Source organism: Rissa tridactyla, chromosome 5 (assembly GCF_028500815.1).
Source record: "Rissa tridactyla isolate bRisTri1 chromosome 5, bRisTri1.patW.cur.20221130, whole genome shotgun sequence".
In the NCBI taxonomy this organism is placed as follows: Eukaryota; Metazoa; Chordata; class Aves; order Charadriiformes; family Laridae; genus Rissa; species Rissa tridactyla.
Genome location: NC_071470.1, coordinates 14,473,047 through 14,495,870, shown reverse-complemented (window position 1 = coordinate 14,495,870; position 22,824 = coordinate 14,473,047). Strand labels below are relative to the sequence as shown.

The 22,824-nt window shown below is 42.4% G+C and overlaps 1 protein-coding gene across 1 annotated transcript in view; it reads right to left on the bottom strand.

Moving 5' to 3' along the window:
* The window catches only part of KCTD8 (potassium channel tetramerization domain containing 8), a 98,057-nt gene extending 79,201 nt beyond the window's left edge, over window positions 1-18,856 (bottom strand). Inside the window, exon 1 of the mRNA XM_054203174.1 lies at window positions 18,013-18,856. Coding sequence (XP_054059149.1) covers window positions 18,013-18,856 — 844 coding nt within the window. The remainder of the gene's footprint in view (window positions 1-18,012) is intronic.
* Between the last annotated feature and the right edge of the window lie 3,968 nt (window positions 18,857-22,824).

Here is a 22,824-nt window from a genome sequence, read left to right as displayed (position 1 = left end):
TATTCTTCCCAGCCTCGGGCAAGAGCTTTCCTGATTTTCAAATGTTTAACTCCAGTGAGTGAGATAAAGGTATTGCATCAAATTTATCTCCTGTTAAGTATAAATTGGACTGAAACTTGAAACAATGATGTTATTTTTGAGCAAACCCCACCATGAAGAGACTCTTCAGGAATTTTACACAGAGAAAGTTATTTCTTCGCCAGCTCCTGACTTCTTGACATCTTTTTTTTTCAGGGTCTTTTGTATCTTCTTACTTTCAGCTGTTTCTTGTAATATCAGTCATTTGTATATCAGGCCTCCTTTTTCTTCTTTTTTTTTTTTCCCTACTGCTACTTGTCTTTTACGGTATTGAATTTCTCCTGATAATGTTATGTGACCTTTTTTTTTTATTAACTGCAGAGTGTAATGATATGTGCTGTTTTTCAAAATCCTGTCTACTCTTTTCACAGGATTAGGTGGACGTTTTCTTTTAAGGTTATGAACACAAGATTGAAAGAATGAACAGTAGAGACTCCAAAAACTCATGACGAAGGGGTTTTTGTTTGTTTGTTTTAATAACCCTGTGTTTTTAAGGACCTCATCCGTAAATTTCAAACAATTTCAGGTTGAATTTCAACTCCAAGCTTCCAGCTTTTAGTTTTCACCTGTTACCGCCACATTTACACTTCCAGACCCATTTGTCTAACCATTATCTCCCCTTAGCCCCCACCATCAAAGTTTCACAGACTTTTTGGTTAATCAAAATACTTTAATTTAGTAGACTTCCAGTCTTCCATCCAACATGCAATCCAGGAGTGCATGACAGCTCATAGGCATGTGTATGTGCCCTGGCTGTCTCCTAGCTCTAACACAGCAATATCTAGGCGCACCCCATCACCTCTCAGCTCTCTGTAGCCACCTCTCCAGCACCTGGTTTTCTTGGAAAGAGAAGGAAGCTGTGTTTTTCTCTCGCTGACTTCTCAGTATTGACAACATATGGCTCAAAACTGTGAGGCAATCTGCTCGGAGTCTGGATGCACTCTCAGCTCTAACTCAATACAGCGTTTCATGGAAAGTTTCTGTGAATGCAATTCTTTGGGGACAGCACAGAGAGATAGCCCCAGTTCAGCTCACCTACGGCCAGTGCAAGCCTGGTTCGATCAGCTTGAATAGATTTTCATTTGTACAAAGGAAGAGGGAAAATAATTTGCATCTTCCGCCCATCCATATGTAGCTAATCATAATCCAGTCTCCCCTCTGCAATTCTTTGAGCTACGTATGTAAAAGAAAACATGAAATAGAAGGATTTTGTGCCCCCTGGACAAATTAAATCAATTCCCCTATCATGCACTAGTGCTAAGGCACTGCCATCTAGTGTGGGAAATCAATATAACAAAGAGGGAGGAAAAAAAAAAAAGGAAAATAAAAGATAAAGAGTATTTTCAACATGCCAGATGAAATTCTATGAGCTTCCATCAAACGTCTTGAACACCTACACACCATATTCATAACACTAGTCATTCTACTTTATGAAAACACACATAAGCCCTCTCTTTTACAGCGAACTGCCGGGCTGGATAGACTGCAATGGCTTCCATTAGACTGTACTGTGTCACATCAGCCAGGCTCAGCGGAGCCCTTTGTCCCAGTAGCCTCATTTGGAGCAACTCTGTGGAACTAAAAATAAAATTCTACAGTATTTAATGGCAGGAATCTCTTGGTAGAAAAGAACTTTTTCTTAATTACCACATATTTTATTGCAAATTTACAATTTCAAGACTTTATTCTCCAATTCACATTATATGGAAAGCACTGCAACAGACAGTCTGCAGGACCAGAAAATAAGGAACTTTTGAGTTTTGCCTCTGCATCTGTACTAGCTGAAGATTTTCTCTTGACTTCCAAGAACATTCCTGCCCATCAGCCCCAGGTTTCCATTATTTTGTGTCCTCTGCAATTACCTACAATTGTTCAATGAACATGCAAAGGATCTGACCTGTTTCCTTTGGACGAACTTTGTACAGATGAAGTTAAGTACACGTGACATGAGCCAGTGGAGCACAGATATGATAATTTTACAAAACTTGCAGAGCTGACATTAAGATCAATGAGTACAAACACCTTTATATTACTAATCTCTTTACTACCACTATGCTAATCAAGGCTTTTAAGTACTCGGTAACGCTGTAGTCTACTTCTTTCCAGAACGGTAGCAAGATAGTGTTATATACTATTTGGCTGGTGCAGATATTCCTTATCACCCTCATCACAACAAACCCCTGTTTAGAATACAAGCTGTATCAATGACTCTGAAAGTCCACATACCAAACTTCTGCATCCTGATAAAAACATGGTCATTTTTGTCTCCAATAATGCTGGAGAAACACTGCGAATCCAGAGAACAAGACAGTTAAGAAAAAATAGCTTTATGTGACACTGAGAGTACTTTCCTATCCAATAAGAATTGGAACATCACAATCTTAAAAAGAGAAATATGTAAAGGGAAAATCATATTTAAAACATAGAACTGAGAAATAAGACTATACAAAAAGAAGAGTTACTTTAGTATAATCTTCTACACTTGATAACATAATTCTTATGTATTTGATGTAGGATTTAGCACTACACAAAATGATTACTAAATCAATATTTATATTTTGGTAACTGCATATAGCCTGGATCTTTACATATACATATTAAATCACTGAACTGAATGCAAAGACTTCAAAAAGCTTTGAACCAAGATGAAACAAACAGTTCTTAGTTTCTGCAAAATAATTTAGGAATTATTTTGTATTTCAAGTCATACTGTAAAATAAACAATTTCAGCATTCTAAGCATTCTAATAATTGCCACAGATCACTGAAGTATTTGTTTAACTTTTTAAATATGTACAAAATAATGACAATTATATATGATATGCCAATACCTTTCTGAATTATATTGGTACAAACATCTATTTCATGGATGTTGTAAAAAAGAAATAAAGTATCTTGCCAAGTATTCAAAGCCTGTCAACAGCATTGTAAGGAAAACTATTTTTCATAAAGAACTTTATTTATGTGCCTCCCAAGCCACCATAATATGACTCAGTTACAATATTGAGCCAGGATATCACAATCTAGATCATGTCTTTTCTTTAAATATTTAGGTTGTTAAATATAGATAGATAAATATATGTACATTATATATGATGCATAAAGATTATGATATATTAGATTTAAGAAATATTTGGGAATACTGTGTTGCTAAATTACTAATGTAGTTCCAATGGTAGTCTACAAGTAAGGGTGGAAAGAGGGCACTGAAAAGATAGTGAAAACATAGCACAGAAGATACTAGGCTCCTGATTCACGTGATCATATGTGTATTTCAGGTTTCAACTTTAAAAATATAAAGCAATCATCTGGCCCTCATGGTTGTGAAGAAAAGCTTGTAGCTCATGACATAGACATAAGCAGAGTTACGAGGCCAATTAATGTCTGGAGAAGAGCCTGAAAGAAGTCCTGAAATGATGAGCACACCCACGCAAATCACCGAGGAGCTAAGCTCCATGATCCACTGCTTCTAGGTCACCACACCAGCTTAGGAGGAGGAGAAGAGATGTGCTGAAACTCTGTGGCTGCTGTTCCTCAGAATCCCTTCCTCCCCTCTCTAGGGAACCCATCTCAACCACTATCCTAGAAGCAAAATACAGCCAAGCCACATGGTTTTGAATACACTGTCACATAAGTTCTGTATCGTATTTAATGTGGACATAAAGGGACAGACAAGTTAACACAACCAAGACATCCAAATCTTCTCCAAGTGTACGTAGCTGAGCTCATAACAAGGACATCAGTACCAATCTGCCTGATCCACCCATCACCATGAATGCTGATGGAAATATACTGTACCTTAACAACACATGCCCTGCCCAGGAGAATGACTTTATAGAAGAAAACTTATTACCAGCCATAACTGACATAATTTCATTGACAACAAAAGTGTTTTGACAATCTACAACTGACATAAGACCTGTCTCAAGATCTTTTTATTACACTGCTTCTCTACGACTATATATGTATATTTATCTATTAGGTGTCAATTCAATACTTCTGTTTTAGTTTGTTGTCATAAGAGAATTTTTAACAGTAAAAAGAGTCTCCAGACACACCACTTCAGCAATCTTTCCAGTGATGTGGGAAAAGCAAGAGGAACACTCAACATTTTTTCTATAATCCTAGTTACTAGGAACCTTATGTTCCATTCTTACAATAAAATTTCAAGAAGAAAAAAACCCAAATTGTTTAAATATCCTAATAATTAACTATCTTGCTATTATGTTATGCATTCATTCAGCAATGAATTACTAAAAAGTAATTCAGCTTTGTTCATGTTTACTTTATGGGTTGTTTTTTTTTTAAGTTTTCCAGGCTAACAAAAAAATTCTGTTCAGCATTTTTGCAGTTGTTACGTAAAGTGTTTCAAGCTATGCTGGGGGGTAAAATACAGAGCCTGAAAAGCTCCAGCAAAAAAATATGTCACATTAAGGAAACTCAACGCTGATGAAAAGTATCAAAATGGGGAAAAACCCAAAGAAATCCAAGGCGGTCTGACACCTTTGTGTCAGAATAGAATCTATTTAAAACTATCCTTTAGATAGAATCTACCTAAAGAATGACTATAAAAATGGTAAGAGGTTCAAATAATAGTGATTTGCTAAATTTTTGATATTTCTTTCTTCAGGCAATATGTGATCAACAACCACAGTGGTATCCAAAATTAATTCTGAACATTTTTTCAGATATTTTCTTATCTGGGGCCTATTTAACATTCTGCAGTTTTGAATTTGGGCCAGAAAGTCCTGTAAGAAACTTCCTCCTAAAGCATTTGTTTGAATTCTTACCACAAGTAGGACACATACAAAAGTAAGTAAAAAGATAACATAAAGTTAAGGCTTTGAAGCTTGTGGTTTTCAGAATAATCAGAATTTACAGCTCTCTAGCATCTACTTCCCTTACCTGCAGCAGTTTACTCTTCCGTTCCTGAGAAGTGATTTCAAATAGCTAATGCCAAGTTAAATCACATCGGAGAAGAGAAGCACAGGATAATTTAGAAGGTTTCTAGTCCAACCCCCTGTTCAAAAGCATGGTCAGCTGTCAGGTCAGACCAGGTTACCTGGGCTTGATCCAGACGAGTCTTAAAAATCTCCAAGGATGCACAACGCGCACAGCATCACTGCACAGCCTGTTCCAACACCTGACTACCTTAATGGGGGAAATGTTTTTCCTTTTATCAAGGAACTCGTAAATCTATTAAGAAGCTTGAAAGCTGACTGTGTTATATAGCCACCACATGTAACATTTAATAGTCTTAATTTACTGATCCACAGTCCAACACCACATACCTTCTTGAATAGAAATTGTGGCAACCCACTCTGAACCAGCAGTAATTATCCAGTAACTTGCAATACTCTTGCTATATGACTGCTTGACAACACAGTAAATAGCTTTTACCACTGTTGCTTTCACTGTTGTAAACTGATTTAGTTGAGCAAATTAATGACTGAGAGCTGCTAACCACTGCTAGAAATCAAGGTGAATTTGGGTAAAATGTCAATTTCTGTATTCCTAAACCTCTAATATAACCACAGGATAAGGAAGAAGCAAAACAAGTGCAGTTTACTGCCAGTCACAGAGATGATAAGAAGAACTAAATTTTCCAAACCAGCAGCTTAAACTTAAATTTGTCTACCCCTGGTGCTTGCCCAGTACTCAAAGTACAGATAGAAATCCTCACTGAACTTGGCCAGGTTTTCTAAAAAGACATTCAAGATCGCAAGCATTGATTTGGAGGTCTGTTTTGGACTCATATTATTCTCAAATGTGATTCGTTATATGGTTCATTAAAAAGGATAACTATTTTTGCTAGCAGCCTCACTATTGACGATTGAGGATAAGCCCGATTCCAAAAACATGTATGAAGATATTTAAAAAAACAAACAGTGCGTCCTCTGAAACTTCAGAATATTATTACTGTTTTCAGAAAGTGCTGCTAAGCAACCCTCCAAGCTCCTTTGTACCTTTTATGCATCTTAAGTGTGACAATATAGAAAGGCCTGCATATACTCGCACCATAAATATTAATTAAAAACTCAACATTTTTACGTTGTCCAAAAAGCAAATAAATTTTTTCCAATGTGTTTTCTTCCAATTTACCAACTGCTTATAACAGGTGCTTTTTCCCCCTCCATATTTTGCTGCCAAATGTAAAGAATATTTAGCTTAACTGTATTAAATTGAAGATTACTATTAAATATATACCACTTCAGCAGCACAGTGCAGAAACACAAATAGCGTGCCATGCCACTGAATAAATATTAGTTAGATGCCACTGAATAAATATTAGGTGCTACTCTTGCCTTACTCCTGTCTTTGACCAAGAGCCCCTTTCTTTCCCTGTATAAATATAACTCAAGGCGTTATTTCTCATGTATTTTATGTCACAAAATTTCATGAAATTGTGGAAAACGACTGCACCCCCAGGCACTGCCCTGGCATTTTGAGGCCCTGACACTGACCTGTCATTATGGCGCCTGCCCAGGGGTCCTTGGCGAACATGGCCACTGCGGCACCAGGCCCAGAGGGGGCACCTCCAGGCTGTACTGTCCCTGACAGACCCCCCGGGGGTCCCCACACCCTGCCCAGGCCGCCATTTCACCATCAGCAGTCCCCAAGGCCTCAGCAGGGCCTGTCTCCATCTCCCCACAGCCCTGCCCAGCCATGGGCCCCGCCATGCCAGGCCCGGCCAAAGGCACCATGAGGCCCGCGCCTGTTTTTGGCAGGGGAGGAAGGATGTTTGGGCTCGCTCCTAAGTCCCCGTTGTACCCCTCAAATCAGAAAAGCACAAACTGTCTGCTGAAGATGTGGAAATCGCACAGGCGACGCAGCTTTTATTCATTGCATCCACAGCAACGGGATTTAGGAAGAAAGCACTGCCAGAAGTCAGTCACCAGGGATCTGATTAGACAGGCAGCATTTAACCTAATCTCCTCTACCGCGAGCGCATTCTTCTTCCTGTAATTAAATGTGATCACAGATGCAATTATTTAGGGGCATAATTCCACCAATTTAGACACCAAACTACTTCAGCTGCAGGTGGAAAAGGTAAATATTGAAAGGGCAGGAATAAAAATGCGAGCATTGTTATGACTGGAGGCTGGACTACTGGGCAGGTAAAAGTCACAGGAAGATATAAACCTAGCAGCTTACGAGGTAAAACTTCAAAAATTTCAATAGTCCTCAAAATATCACATACTGAATAGCTGAAACATTTCTGAAAAGTTCGTCCCTTCTATCCTAAAAGATTACAGGATTATTTTGAAGCCAAAGGATATCGCTATCTGTTACTCCAAACGTTTTTTGGGGGCTGGTAGCAAAACCACATAGACTTTGTCTATCTCTGTCTATAATATTTATAAATTTTATATTCATTTATTACATCCGCAAAGACAAACCCACAGTATGAAGAAATTCCATAGGAAATAGAAAATGATCGGACATAGATGTTTGCAAGCTGTGACAACACTAAAACATGTAAATATGCACAGCTTTCTGAGGGATTGCCAACAGAGAAAATGAAAGTTTACAAGTACTAGGAAAGTAAAAATTCGAAGCAGGACTGAGAATTACGCTGGTCTTAGTTATATTCCTTACGTAATTTTGGTTTACTCTTTTTAAAATGATAAGGCTTATCTACCCGTACAGATGCTGACAGTTCCTGCTCTGAAGCAGCAGTACTTCGAATGGGTAAATCACTTGGAAAGGCAGGTGTGGGATTTGATGCCAAAATTTTGGAAGTAGGAGAGGACCAACACAACCTTACTTGAACAACAGTGCCATTTTATCTTGCGTCATAAATAGCTGAATTACTTTGTTCTTTTTTTTTTTCCCTAAAGTCAATGTAGCTTTAGCAATATCGATCACACTTTCATAAGGGTGTATTTTGGTATTTTTAGAAGGACAGCATGAGTGATATTTATATTCCCAAACACTGGAAAGAGACAAAAATAGGTGGAAAGGCAAGAGTAGCCATGCGTCCACTTTGTTTCAGATCAGCTCAAAAGCCAGAGTAGGCATTAACAACAGAAATAGTAACAGCTGAAGAGAACAATAGTGAGAAGTGACTGGCAGGTATGGTGGTTTTAATGGGTATTTGAGTAACAGACAGGAAAAAAAGTCTGGTTTAACTAAACTGTTTGTAAGAGGTTATGAAAGTACCTGTTTTGGACACAATTTACTTATATAATCCTATGTGTATGCAATTCAGGGCCTTTTTTCCTCCTATTATTTAACAAATATAAAGAACTTCACAGATACCTGACACATATAGGAAATATTCACTGATAAAAAGCCTTTGGAATGATAGCATACTTTTAATAACTTCCATTGAATACACTAACATAGTTGCAATCCTTACAAAAGCCTAAAAATATCTATGTTCAACAAAACATAAAACAATGTCACTATTAAGTTGCAGGAGACTGTTTACAACAAAATGTGACAAGAGTCCCTGAGCACCAACTCATCTCTCTTTGGGAGTATTTGTTAATACTACTAAAGGGTAAAACCCGGTAAGGATGGAAGATAAGACAATAAAAATGCATCTGAAGGCTATTGTTGTTTGCTTATATAAAAAATAAAATACACTGACTTATTTCATTTCTGAATCGTATCTTTGTGCTAATGCAAAGAGAATGTTTCTGTATGTATTATGTATAATATGACTGAGCATATGCTAAGTGAAGTCCTGCAATATTTTATTTGATTAATAAAAATCACTGATGGTGTTGATTTCTCTCTCCAGTTTCTCAACCCACTCCTTGTCCCCCAGAGGGGATGTGCAGCACATCTACTTCAACGCATTAGTTATTGTTGCTGGATGTACTTGCACTTGCGATTGAGCTGTTGTCTATGGATTGAGTTATTCAAAAATATTTTTTGTAAAAGGCGTTGCAGTATTCCCTTCAAAAGGGAGCACCATTGTTTTTTATTCTATAATCCATTCTAGTTTTCTTTATTCACCAAGCGCATGTCGTTGGAACAGAAAACAGGTCAGGCACACATGACTCGAGCAGCAGAAAGCAAACCTGACAGCCCAGAGGCAGTGGCGGCCACCCGGAGGCAGTGGCAGTTCCCCGGGGGCAGCGGCCCCTGTCCCTGCAATTCCTTTGCTCAGAGCCCGCCCTAGCCTTCAGGGGAGAACGAGAAGGGAACAACTGAATTTTGACCCAGCTACTCTCAGCTGCAAAATGTTGATGAAGGAATCGTTGCACCAGCTGTAACTGAGAGCAGTCCTGATGCAAGTTATGGCCAGGCAGGCCCCCTGGGGCAAAGAATGGGTAAACACGCTGCTCCCTATCTTTGAATCCTGTTTTGAGCAACTTTGGGAAAGCCAGTATCAAGATAGAAGTCATTCCATAAAGAAGAAATAATATTTGCATAAACTTTTTTAAAGCATTCTATTCATCTTGTTGCTAAAACCATGAAACTCTCATTAACATCACTGTGATATTTACATATGTGTGGTAAAGTCCTGAAATTATTTAGAGATGTGATGATATAAATGGAGCCACACCTTGCAGCAAGGTGCGCTCTTTAATTTAAATATGTCTTCTGTCAAAATGTAACAAACATGACAAGTTTTGTTACCACAATCTGATAAAATGCAACTGAAATTGGATGCCATTAGTTTCTACAAGTGCCATGAAAATTACAAAACATCACTGCTTACCTCCTGTCAGGATTATGTGTACTAGAAACAGTCATGACACCAAATAACCACTCCTGTAGTTTAAATTTCACTTCTATGTGAAAGACTAGCCCAAGAATACTTGCTGCTTCAGTCCCAGTGAAGGTTTGCCTTGCGGCTGTGAATGGGACTTGAGTGTGAGTTTCACACATTGTTAGTCCCTATTTATACGATTAATCCCATTTATGTCAAAGAAAAAAAGAAAAATAATAAATTCACTGAATAATCCTGAATTTACATGAGGCAAAAGCTAAATGTGCAATGGCCGTTACTGGTTTAAAAATAAAAATCATACAAAACATTTAAAGAAAAGTACTTAAACTCTACTGATAATGATAATTTCATTTTAGACATAGCACTTTTTTCTCCTAACATTTAGTCAATATATAAGTTTTAAGTAGAGTATAAATTACCTCTTCTCAAAAAGAACATGCAGTTTTATCAAGCTGGAGTGAACAACCTCCCCAGGAAATCCATCATGAAGCATTTGATTTGCTAAAGCAAAATGAAATTTGCCTGGTAATTTTTTTAATGGTTTTCCAGCGGACTTTCAGTGGCTCAGTTTATAAAAGAGCCATGATTTGAGAGTGCCTGCTTTAAGAAATAAAGATCTCGTGAGCAGAAATGAAATAAAATCATCCTTGGATATAAAAATAACATCTGCTCACCAGGTTAGGATGATCGCTGGTCTAGTGACTCCAGCTTTTTTCAACAATTATACCAAGTCAAATAATCAGCAACCAAATAATCAGTCCATGGTGTGGAAAAGCCCTGCAGACACGACCTGGTCAACTTAACTCTGTAACAGACTTCTTATGTGACTCTGGCAGTAAAGGAATCCAAAACTGGAGACAGAAAATTCAGACCATGGCCATGCTATTCACTTCTCCTGCGGCAACACCCAGGATCTGCCAAGCTGCTGAGACAATGTAGGGCAATGCTAAACCGTCTGTGGGCTACACCGGGCACCACACCGTTCTCGAGAAGTCCAGGACCCCAGAGGCGTGAGATGGGCGCACACCACCTTACAGGGTTTCCTTCTTTGCTCCTCTAGGTATCTGGCTCACCAAAGATCATAGAATCACAGAACTGTCTAGGTTGGAAAGGACTTTTCAGATCATCTAGTCCAACCATCAACCTAACACTGACAAAACCATCACTAAACCATATCACTAAGCACCATGGCTACCCATCTTTTAAATACCTCCAGGGACGGTGACTCAGCCACTTCCCTGGGCAGCCTGTTCCAATGCTTAATAACCCTTTCAGTGTAAAAATTTTTCCTAATATCCAATCTAAACCTCCCCTGGTGCAACTCCAGGCCGTTTCCTCTTGTTCTATCACTTGTTACTAAGGAAAAGAGACCGAGCCCCACCTGGCTACACCCCCCTTTCAGGGAGCTGTAGAGAGCGATAAGGTCTCCCCTCAGCCTCCTTTTCTCCAGGCTGAACACCCCCAGCTCCCTCAGCCGCTCCTCATAAGACTTATGCTCCAGATCCCTCACCAGCTTCGTTGCCCTTCTCTGGACCCGCTCCAGCACCTCAATGTCTTTCTTGTGGTGAGGGGCCCAAAACTGGACACAGTACTCAAAGATCTCACCCTTAAACAGATAACACACCCAAACATGACCGATTACTGCTGGTCACTTTGTTCAGGCCACACCGATGTTCAGCTGGACCAAGAAGGCGGCGCTGTCTTTCTGCCACTTGTCTCCTCATGTCTGTAGCATTTTACTTTTGACATCTGTGAGAGCTGCCTGGGCAGTTTTTCTTTTCTGGGGACCTATGTTTAAATGTGGAACTGTGGCAGAAAGACGGTAATGTGAGAATCAATGGACTTCCTCTTGGTGCAATGTTAAGTGAATTTTTGTTGACCACACAAATCCTCATCACATTACAGCAAATTTGGTATTTCCTGCAAAGGAGAAAACCAGCAGTGAAATACCAGCCATATCGCACTGAGACAGCGAATATACTGCAAAATGTATTTTATCAGCAGTAATGTTTTAATTTTAAATCATGTGCCTGGAACAATAGTATAAGGAAAACTTTTGTACACATAAATTCTGCACTTGAACAGCAGATAACTAGAAGTTCATGTTGACAATAAAAAAAAATAAAATATGATTTGCTCATCCTACTGTAGAAAAGTAAACATTTCCCTGCAACTACCGTCATAAATCCTTGAAAATGTATGAAGTGATCTGACACCAAGAAGCAGTTTTCCTGCAAAATATTACAGATCCAGCCAAGTCAGCTTCTCCAGTGCTGTCACTTTGTTCCCAAGTTAATCCATAAGAAGTACAAGTCTGGGATATTGTCAGCACTGGTGTGTTTCCATTTCACGACATCAGAAATAACAGCTGCATATTGCTTATCTAGTATTGATCCTGGTATATAATATCCAGGGTAGTTGATTTTCTCAGTTAATCTATAATTTTACTTTTAAAATACTGCACAACAGTTACAATCCTCAGCTCCAGATATTAAAATGGCTCTACAGTACTTAAAAATATAATTTCATTGTAATAAGAGCAGGAACTGGATAAAATGATTAAAATCTGATCACAAATCATTGTATCGACTTTTGTGTATTTATTTCTATTGAAGCGCAAGAAAAAATGAAGAGGTTCCTGGCACAGTTTTGCACTGCAGCAGTGTCTTCACACCAGCTGTAGAGGAACGCAGCTTGTTTTCATTATTTATTTATTAAAAAGCCAAATTTGTTCAAACTTCTTTTTAATCTCACATTTTAAGATCATTCTTAAGTAGAGTCTCCTGGTTGAAATGATGACTAAAATCAGAGTACCAGTTTCAGCAGTCTAGATTATCACACCTTACGTCAAGTGGTGGCATAAGAAAGATATTCTCATATTAGTAATTTATGACAGTACACTTTGATTCATCCCTTTACATTCAGGGACATGTATTTTGGAAGAATGACAAGATAAAGAGTAGTCTATTATTTATTTATTTTTAAACTGTATTAGAGTTGAGCTGGAATCATAAAGCAGAATATCCTGAAGTTTTACATCAGTTTTCCAAAGTCACAGGACTGCCTACAGAATCTCTCCTTAAAGGGCTTTCTTTGCTCAGTCGTCCTACCAGAAACAACGTTCCTAGATCCTGATACCGTCAGAAACCCGCAGCTTTTCTGCATCGTGCTTGGGATACCAATTTAATCCTTCACGTCTGCCTGTACCACCAAAAATGTGTACTCTAATCTTTGAGGCTCTGGTTCAGGCTCAAAGTAAGTTGCCCAACTTCACCTTAACATCCCACAGAGAGGCAATACCCTTGGTTTACTTTTGTCTTGGTCTCCTCAGCCTAGCACATTTCAGATATGTTTGTGCCATATAAAATAGCACAGACACACTCCACGTAGCAAAAACTCCACGAAATACGGAGTGGTGGATGGAGAGCAGCTTGGCGTGGTCACAGAAACCACCTGCAGGATGGCTCTCGTACCACTCTGCCCTCAGAAGAGCAGCTTAGGGTTATCTGCCAACCCACTGTCCCCTCGCTCTCCCAGTGGGATGTTGAACTGGATGTGGCATTCACAAGGCAACTAACACCTCAAAGTATTTTACACACATTTGTTCCCCATGTATCAAGTGTCACCTTCTGTTTTCTTCTCCTTTTCATTACAAAGACAGAGACAACGTTTGTTGGGTTTTGTCGTTGTGGGTGGGGTTTTGGCGGGGTTTGGTGTTTTTGTTTGAGTTTTGTTTTGTTTGAGTTTTGAGGGGTTTGAGGGTTTTTTTCAAAATACCATCTTGGTTCCTAAAAGTTCATTGCTTCCGACTGCTTATTCCACGCTGATTACAAAATTATTATCACTTGTTTATGACAATTTCCACAGCAACCAATATAATCTCAGAGTGCTGTGACTTCAAGTGGAAAATAAGCACCATAAATTCATGCAAATGTCACCTGCTACAAACAGAGGCAAGATACAAAGAAACAGAAACTGTCACATGTGAAACACTGGTGTCAAAACAGAATACATGTCAAAGTTTTTTCTTTAAATCTTACTGCATTCTTCTTACAATAAACACATCAGTTCAGCACAGAAAGCTTCCAGCTGAGCACGATGCTCTCAACATCCACAAATCAGATTGCGTAGCAGATGTTAAATGTAAAATCCATTAAGACCAATTAGATTCTACAGAAGAAAAAAAAAAAAAAGGAATAACACACACAGGCAATCCTGCACACACAGGCAATCCTGCATTACACAACAGTACTGAGAGATACAGTGAACCACAAAAAAAAAAACAACAGAAGCTTAAAAATGTAAATCGCAGCCTTTCCTCACAAAGAGACCGGCTAACAGGAGGTATGTTACACTGCCTGCAGCCACGTGAAGCAAGGTCTCCTGGCTTCTGGGCTCCTCTCTCCAGCTAGAAGCAACTTCGGTGAAGGCCATCACCTGTCACACACCAGCAGGTAATTAATCAGGGGTCCTCTACGGCAGCTTGAAACTAAGCAGGAAAAGAGTCTGAGCCTCTTTCCCAAACTACATACGAATTTTACATCACGTTAGCTGACACAAGTCATCCTCACGTGTGCTAAGGTGAGAGCTTCAATAGCATGGGGCCAAGTTATCAGGGTGGTGGTGGTGGGGGAATAAAAAGGAGAAGTCCATGGTACACTCTGATAGAGCCTTTTCACTACCACACAAAAATTTACTCCTTTCACTGACCATTAAGAAATGGGATTTGTAATGGACACATGGAAGAGATCTGTGAGCACTTTTCAGAACTAAGCCACCAATGCAAGGTGAAAGTTAAATTCTGGCCGTGTAGTAATTGTGTAGCAAAATGAAGCTGTCATTGCATACATGATAGCTTGCACACCACTGGGGGCACAGAACCTCATGTTTTTTATAGGAATTATGCATACTAAGGAGGAAAGTCTGTCTCTGTACTTGTCAGGACACGTTGCCAAAGGGTGAAGCATTATTTCCCAGTAAGCAGTTTCAAACAACCTCTGGTTCTTCAATCAGAGTTAGTCTGCAACAACTAATCCACCCCTAGATATTAAGCAATTCATAAGTTAATTAAGTATATATGTAGTATCCAAGGTGAATTTCATCTGCTGGAACCTTTAAGAGTATGAACTCATTTCTATTTTTTTTTTTTAAAAAGTGACAGATGGTCATTTCACCTCAAAATACCTACTGAAGTTTGAGGCATACTAGAAACAGACCTGAAATCTGTTCCACAAACCATAGATTAAACCTTTGGCCTTCAAACATTCCTTAGTAGGTCTCAATGAGAAACTCATGCAACTGCTCCTGACCTAAGGAAATGATGAACGGAATGTGTATATCCTCACATGTTTTTTCCAATCACATTGCTATCTACTGTTAATAGAAAACAGATTTGTCCACAAGTCCTCAGGAGGAACGGTGAAAGAGAAGTTTGTGTGGCTGCTACAGAATTACAGACCAGCAACTAATACAGGGGCTGGTTGCAGATGCTCATGCCGCAAATAACAAATGCAAATGCAGCTAGGGCTTTTTCCAGTGGAACATAAAACTAAGGTTTCTTCTCCGCTAGCACCAAATTAAGTCTCAGGTGCTGGCCAAAACCGGAATAGGCTCCCCAAAGTTTTTTGTCTTGATATTTTTGCCTGTAAGGAAGGCACGGTCCAGGGTTGAACATTCTCCATGAGAGCTCTTGAAATCAGCAACCTCCTAACCAAAACAGCCTCCTTTCTGGGGTTCATGGGGACGCGTGGCAAAGAATAAATTGAAAAGTGAGTGCTCTTTCTCTTTGTGTATTAAGCTCTGTTTGTGAGTGAGGAAGGAATATGGTCCTGGCTAAAGCTGTTGGAGAACCTACAGCCAGTAACCCTGACCACTCTTCCCACCCCTGGTGCAGGGCACTAAGGCTCCCAAGGTTTCCTCTCCCTTCGATGGATTCTTGTGCGGCAGTCAAGCAAAGCAACATCAAGCACCCAATCCATCCAGGGCATTTAATAATAACAATAAAGGACTGTTTCATCAATGGCCTCCTCCAACTGGACATTTAGTCAGTTTGAAAAAACAAAACAAACAAAAAAAACCACCAAAAAAACCTAAAGCATTGTGTTATGCTTGTTTCTCTTCCCATTTTAGTGATTTTTAAAATTCTGTCTCCGTGTTGCTATATTTCAGAAAAATCTACCTAACTAATCCTACAGAAATTTATAAAATTGTTAAACAAAAAGCTTGCTAAATGCATAACAAGCAACCAAAATTCAAATATGCTCCTCATCTTTTCAGCCTACTTTTATCTCAGCCATTTTTTTCACTCACAAGTAAAAAAAAGAACTCAAACACGCCCAAAAACATTAGGCAACAACATACATTTTCAGTTAAGTGTATCAATTTAAGTAATTAACTGTTTTACTTTTCACAACATCATAAGCTGGAAGACTAAAGATCAAAACAAAAATCATGATGTACAACATCCACTTCATCCCTGGCATTATTCCACGTAAATCAGTGGTATTACACCAGGGATTAATTTGGAACACTGATCTGAATTACAGCACTGTTCTATACAGCAACTTTATCATAACACACACGTAAAAAAATAACACAAAACATTACGAGCATCACAAATGCACACAGCTAGTTATGCACCTACAAATCTACTTCTAAGCAAACAGAATAGACTATTTCATAGTCTTGATAATAACAATTAGGAATTTCTACTCATTAGAAAATCAGCACGTCCATTTTTCTCAGAAAGGAGATTTAATAATCATGTAAAATACTCGATAAAAGTCCACCCAGAAGAATGTAAAGCTCCTCTACAGCTGAGGTTTTACATTTCCTAATGAAGTATGACCAGCGATAGGTCATGCAATGAATCTTCAAAAACTGCTCTAATATAGTTCTGAAGATTGATTTGAAGTACTTAAGCCTGCTCAGCAAAGGGTGCTCACCACCTATATAATATACAGCAATGTAAACTATTTAATGAATTTCTCCTCCGAGTAGAAGACCATTCACATTTCCCTCCTCTATTAAAAACCGTGCCTAGGTCCACTTTCGCACGCGAGACAGGTTGCTTCTGTTTAGCTGCCCAACTGGTGAAGTTAGTTAGAAGCTGCATCTCCCACCTCACCCCAGAGGCAGATGCTCTACCAAAGCATTCTCCTGCCTTCAGGAAGCCTCAGACCAGGCAGGAGAAGTGAACGGAGAACACCTCTCTCTCCCACAGGCTTACTCGACTCCCCAACACATCTGTAATGGTTAAGGCTGCCTCTGCCTTTCAAAGGCAAATCTCCGCCAGGGGCTGGTGTTCTCCATCCAGCTGCGGTTTCATTACCCGACACCGCTGCCCAGCCAGTGCCCTACATAGCACTACATACTTGGCCAGATTGAAACTCATTCGTCATCGCTCGATTTCCCTATTTGCGAGTGACCTGAAACAGTTAAGGCTACCCACAGCCAACTAGCGAAGTTGCTTAGGAGCTACGGAACGGTTAATTTTCTTTTTTTTTTCCCCCATTTTTTTTTTTTTCTTTTCCCACCTCGGAGCCAGACTCTTTCTGGCTCCTCGGGAAGTTGGCTGTGCCCCCGCCGCCCCTTTCCCTCCCGGGGACGGTGCCCAGGCGCAGTGCGCTCACTTGGCAAGGAAACGCGGCCATAAAATATTAAATATCTGCTTTGCTCGGGGCTCCGCCGTTCCCAGCCCCGCACCGCGGCTCCGCAACCCTCCGCGGCGGAGACCGCCCCCCCCACCTCCGCCACCGCAGCGCCCCGGTCCCCGCGGGAGACCGCGACGCGGGGCAGGCGGTGCGGGGACGGGGGGGGGGGGGCAGCTGGTTTTCCCCCCAAACACTCGGCACCAAAAGGTGGGCGAGGCTGGTTCTCCCCCCAAACACACTCGGCACCAAGAGGTGGGGGAGGCTGGTTCTCCCCCCAAACACACTCGGCACCAAGAGGTGGGGGGCAGCCCCCGATTGCCGCAAGGAGCGGGGGAGCCGCTCCGGACGGGGCATTCGGCAGCCCTATCGTGTGTCTCCCCACACTCCCCCCCCTCCCAAATATAATCTGAACTGTGGCGGTGACAGCCCCGAAGGAGGGGGTAAAGGGGGCAGCCCCCAATTTCTCTCCAGCTACGTGTTGCTTTGGGACAGCGAGGGTGGAAGTGCAGGGGGGTGCAGATGTACTTTTGACTGCACACCGCCATGCACCCCCCCGGGGATGGGGACGCGGGCGGAGGAGGGTGGCAGCACTTACTGAAGAAGATGTACTCGGTGTAGCTGCTCCAGATCTTGTCGTCCCTGTACTGGTTGATGAAGGCGGCGGTGCCGGTGGAGTTGCAAGCCACCATGTGGAAGCCCGCCTCGGAGAGCCGGTCGAAGGCTTGCTCCAGGTAGGTGAACTTGAGGTAGAAGCGGGAGGTGTACTTCTCGGGGGGGCGGTCGGGGTCGCGGCTCTCGTTGAGCGTCTCCCCGAAGACCTCCTTGGCCAGGGCGATCCTGCCGCACACCATGATGCGGGCGACGCGGCGGAACTTGGCGTCCGCCTGGTTGTCCCGCACCGTGGTGTAGGAGCCGCGGTAGCCCACGGTGAGGAAGCCCGAGCGCTTGTCCAGCGCCGCCCGCTGCAGCCGGTCGCTGCTGCCCTGCGAGTTGCTGTCCTCCAGGTCGCTCTGGCAGCCCTCGTCGTTGAGCGAGCTCTGCTTGGTGACCTTGGGCGACAGCAGCTTCACCAGGTCGCCCAGCTGGAAGTACTCGGCCTCCCGCAGGAGCCGCTCCTTCTCGGGGAAGTGCTCGGGCAGCGCCAGCTGCTTGTCCCGCAGGTAATCCAGCACGTACCTGAAGAGGAAGCCGTCGCGGTCGATGAAGAAGCGCGCCCGGCTGTCCCTGGGCAGCTGGCGGGTCGCCGCCGGGCCACCCCGGCATGGGGAGAACATGGTGGCCAGCGTGCTGTCCGGGACGCTGAGCAGGGTGGAGTGCCTCGTCACGTACACCTGGCCCCCCACGTTCAGCTCCACCACTTCGGGGAACGGCGAGCCCGACGGCCCCGACACCATATCGCTGATGGGCAGGATGCTGCCGCCCGCCTCCTTCAAAGCCATGGCTGCGAGCGGGCGGCCGCGAAGGAGGGTCTCCCTCCTAAAAAAGCCGGCCTCCCTCCCTCCCTCCCCTCCACCCACCCCACCCTTCCTCCTCCTTCTCCTCCTCCTCCTAGTCCTCCTCCTCCTCCTCCTCCTTCCCCCGCCGCGCCCGGAAGCGCCTGGACGGAGCCGCCGCTCCCGCCGCCCTCCGGCACGGCCCCGCCGCACACCCCCCGCTGCCCCGGCGGCGGGACGGGACGGGCCGGGACGGAACGGGCTGGGCTGCCCCGATCCGACCCCACTCGACCCGCCCCGAGCGCTGCCCCCGGCCCCGGCGGCGGGGGGCGAGGGGGCCCGCAGCCGCGCTGGCCTCAAAGCCGAGCGCTCGCCGGAGCCGGCGGCCACTTGGCAAAGCGCTGCCAGGCTCGGCACAGGCAAGAGCCAAACCCCTGCCCCGGCTCCTCCCCTCGCCTCGGCTGGGTGGCTTTTTTGGATTTATATTTTTTTCGCCCCCTTAAAAATCTCCCAAATCTGCCTCTGCCTCCCTCACAGTGTCGCGCCGGTCGGCACTCGCAGAGTGCCAGAATCATGGTCGCCCGTCCGAAAGTAGCATCCTGCAGGATGCCTGTGACAGCATTTTTCACCATCTTCCCTAATAACAGCATGCTTTTATCATGAGGGAAAGGGGGGGGATTTGATTGAGGGCACAAAAGGAACCGGTGTTCAGCTGCGCTGGTGGTACAAATCTAAGAGACCCTGGTGGGACACAAATGCTGTACTTGCTGTCCTGCTGCTTCGCTGGGGCACGGCACACTGGGCTCTTGATTTTCAGAGAAGCTTAACGGGCTCTCCAGTTTGACGGTGGAACTGGGGTGATTCAGAGCAGAAAAGAAAGTCATCTGCCATAAGGATCCAGATGCCAGACACAGATTTTGATTTGTAACACATTAGCATCTGGATTCTTGGCCGTGAAACAACTAAATTTGCACCTTATTTAAGCAGTAGATTTTAACATTTTTATTTATTTGTTTTTAGCCGGAGCCACAAGTCACCTGCATCCAGATTTCTGATGCGTGTACTTTCAGGCTGTGCTGCTGGAATGTGTTAGAGCACAGACTTGTGCCCATGTGTTGGACTGGAGATGTACAATTGCTCTTGCCAGTAGAAACTGAGGCCTAAACCTGGCTACATTTCTCTGACTACCAGTGCCAGATCTAAGCGTGACTCTGTTGTGCTGGGTGGTTTGTGCATGGGAATGCTTTAGCTTTGGTTTTTATGACCCCTTAAAAGTTAAGGTTTAAACCCTTAATCAGTTCGCAGGTAGATACAGCTGCAGTCTGTTACCCCCTCATTAGTGCGTTAGTGCGTGGCGATCACGACAACCAGTCATCCAAAGCTTTTCATGACGTTCTTTAAGCTGCTGGTGTAGACTTCTCACTTTCAAAGCGGTAACGTAGATGTCTCTACAGCACTTCATCCCACCTCTCTGAGACATCTCCTTCAAGATGGGATGAATTAGTCTATGGCGCTACCTTCCTCCCTCCATTTGTTATAGACAAACCCTAAATCGGTGTTTAGAGAGAACTCCTACCTTTTATGTAGCTCACTCATTGGGTGACAAATGTTGTAAAGACTGAGAAAAAACTCCTGGAGAACTAGAGAGGTTGTGCTTCAAACATAAGTATTACAGGGGAGTGAAAGGGCTTGTAACAAGAGAACAAAAAGTGCGGGAAAGATTTCTGCCATGCCTCTTCTTCACCACTTATCGAAACTGATGAATGGTTTTGAAAATGAGGATGACTGCTAGAAACTAAGCAATATTCTCTCTCTTTCCTTGGTTATTTTGTTTGAAATGCTTTTAAAGGTCAGAAAACTCATTCAAACTGCTGGGCACCAAGAAAGCAGGGCATTGTTGCTTATTGACCATTTTGTCATATATTTCTTTATGCTCAAACCCTTAAGGCATGAGAGGAGACAGTATTCATTGGCTTGTTCTTGCATGCAGGGGATATCGTTTCTCCTGAGGATTCAGCTGAAATATTTCTGCTGATTTCTAAGAGGACAGGTTTCACATTCACCCTCTTCTTTGTAACATGGGATACAAGTTTGCCCATGTCTAAGACAACTCGTGCCAGAGAACTGCATGGCTGTGACCCTGCCGCATCGCAGCGATGAGCAGCACTGAGCTACTGCCATACCCAGTGCGGTGGCATTTGCAAGGGGACAATGCCACTTCTTTTTCATCTCCAGAAGCCCACAGCCGCAGCAGAACTGCATCTTCAACCTTCTCTCTAGTGACTCGTGTTTGTAAGGATGTGTAATCTAAGGATATGTAGCTTCACAAATGTTAGAGTGAGATCATTTACCACCATTGGCAGGTTGCATAGAAGTCATGCATAAAATAAATGTTAACGTATCACTCAGGAAAAGAAGAAATTTATTCTCAGGATTATGGGGGAAATAAGGGGAGAATCAGTGCTTCATTCTTTCTAGGCTCAACAGCCATTGCCTGAAATGAAAATTGAAAAATTAAATTAAAAAACCCTTATATCAAATGCTTGCAGTCACTTCTCTATTAAGCTCCTGTATGCTGTCTATTATTTGATTAACTCATGGTTTCCTCTGTGAATAAGTATACGCTAGGCCAAAAATGCCTTTGTTCGAGTTGATGAAAAACGCTCATATAAGCTCCAAAAGTAATTTTTCATGAGAACAGGCAGAGAGGACATATTTGTGCTCTGTGGGGTAAGAAGCATCTTCAGACACACTTACATGATGCGTAGCACAACGGCATCCTCGTCCTCCTGTGCCATTTGAGTGCTGTCTAAGGGCAGTACGATGGAAACATGTAAGTCTGCAAGCACATAAGTAAATATCCTTAAGCTTCAGATATGTGAGGGTTTCTGATGCTTGAAGCAGAGAAAAATAATTGCAGGTGAATATCTGCCATCATCTGTTTGCTTATCTCTGGGAGTGTTTTGAGATAGGGCTGAAGACTTGATGTAAGGAAGAATTTCTCTTAGAGATACCCTTAGGTAGGCACACTGGTGCAAGCAGCAGGCAACACCACCACCCCTTTGGAAAGCAGCCTCGAGGGGCACGGCCAGGACACGTTCCTCACTAAAAAAAACTTCATTTCACTGTAGTGCTTCCTGCCCCGGAGTCAGTCAGTGTGCTGGTCTGTGCAAGCTACATGATAAATCTAGATTTATCTGAAAAGATCATGCTGAGAAGGGGGGAAACGACAGAAAGGAGGGTCAGGGAGATCATCCAGACCACATCATGTAGATCAACCAGGTCATCCTTATGAAAAATTCATGTAGATAAAAGTACGCGTTTACTGCTGCTCAGACTGTCCAGTTCTGAAGTGGAAATTACGATATCGGGAATTAACACATTTACTTGGCTTATTGCTCAGTCAGGCTTTGAACTAATATACCTGGCACAAGGCAACTTTTTTACATTTTAAAAATGTTTCAGTAATCTCTTGTGAAATTGTACTCGGTAAAAAACTGTTAAATAAAACATTTAGGGTTTCTGTGCAGGAGAGGTTGGAAGTGAGAGTTTCCTTCCCAAGAGACTTGTTTTAAAAATGTTCACTGATGCAATCCAAGGTGATTCCTGCCATTACAGTCTTATTTTTTAATGTCATTGGATAACATGAAATGAAGGATACATAACCACTTTTCAAATGAAATGTAAAATACATCTTATTTCTCTACTGAAAAAGAACAACAAAGCAGAGAATAATGTGTAGGAGAAGAACAAACACTGGAACTGGACACTTAATTGGAGGTTCTTAGAGAGAGAATGATGAAAGCTCTGTAATCACCACAAGTGAATAAATTAGGTGAACTTTTTCAGTAAGGAGATTTTTCTGTCAGAGTCCCAGTGAAGTCAAAGGGAATTGTTCCTCTGTCCTGAATCGCAGGATCAGGCAGGAAGAGCAGTTCATCATGCAGAAAAAGTTCCAGATGATTACTATGAGC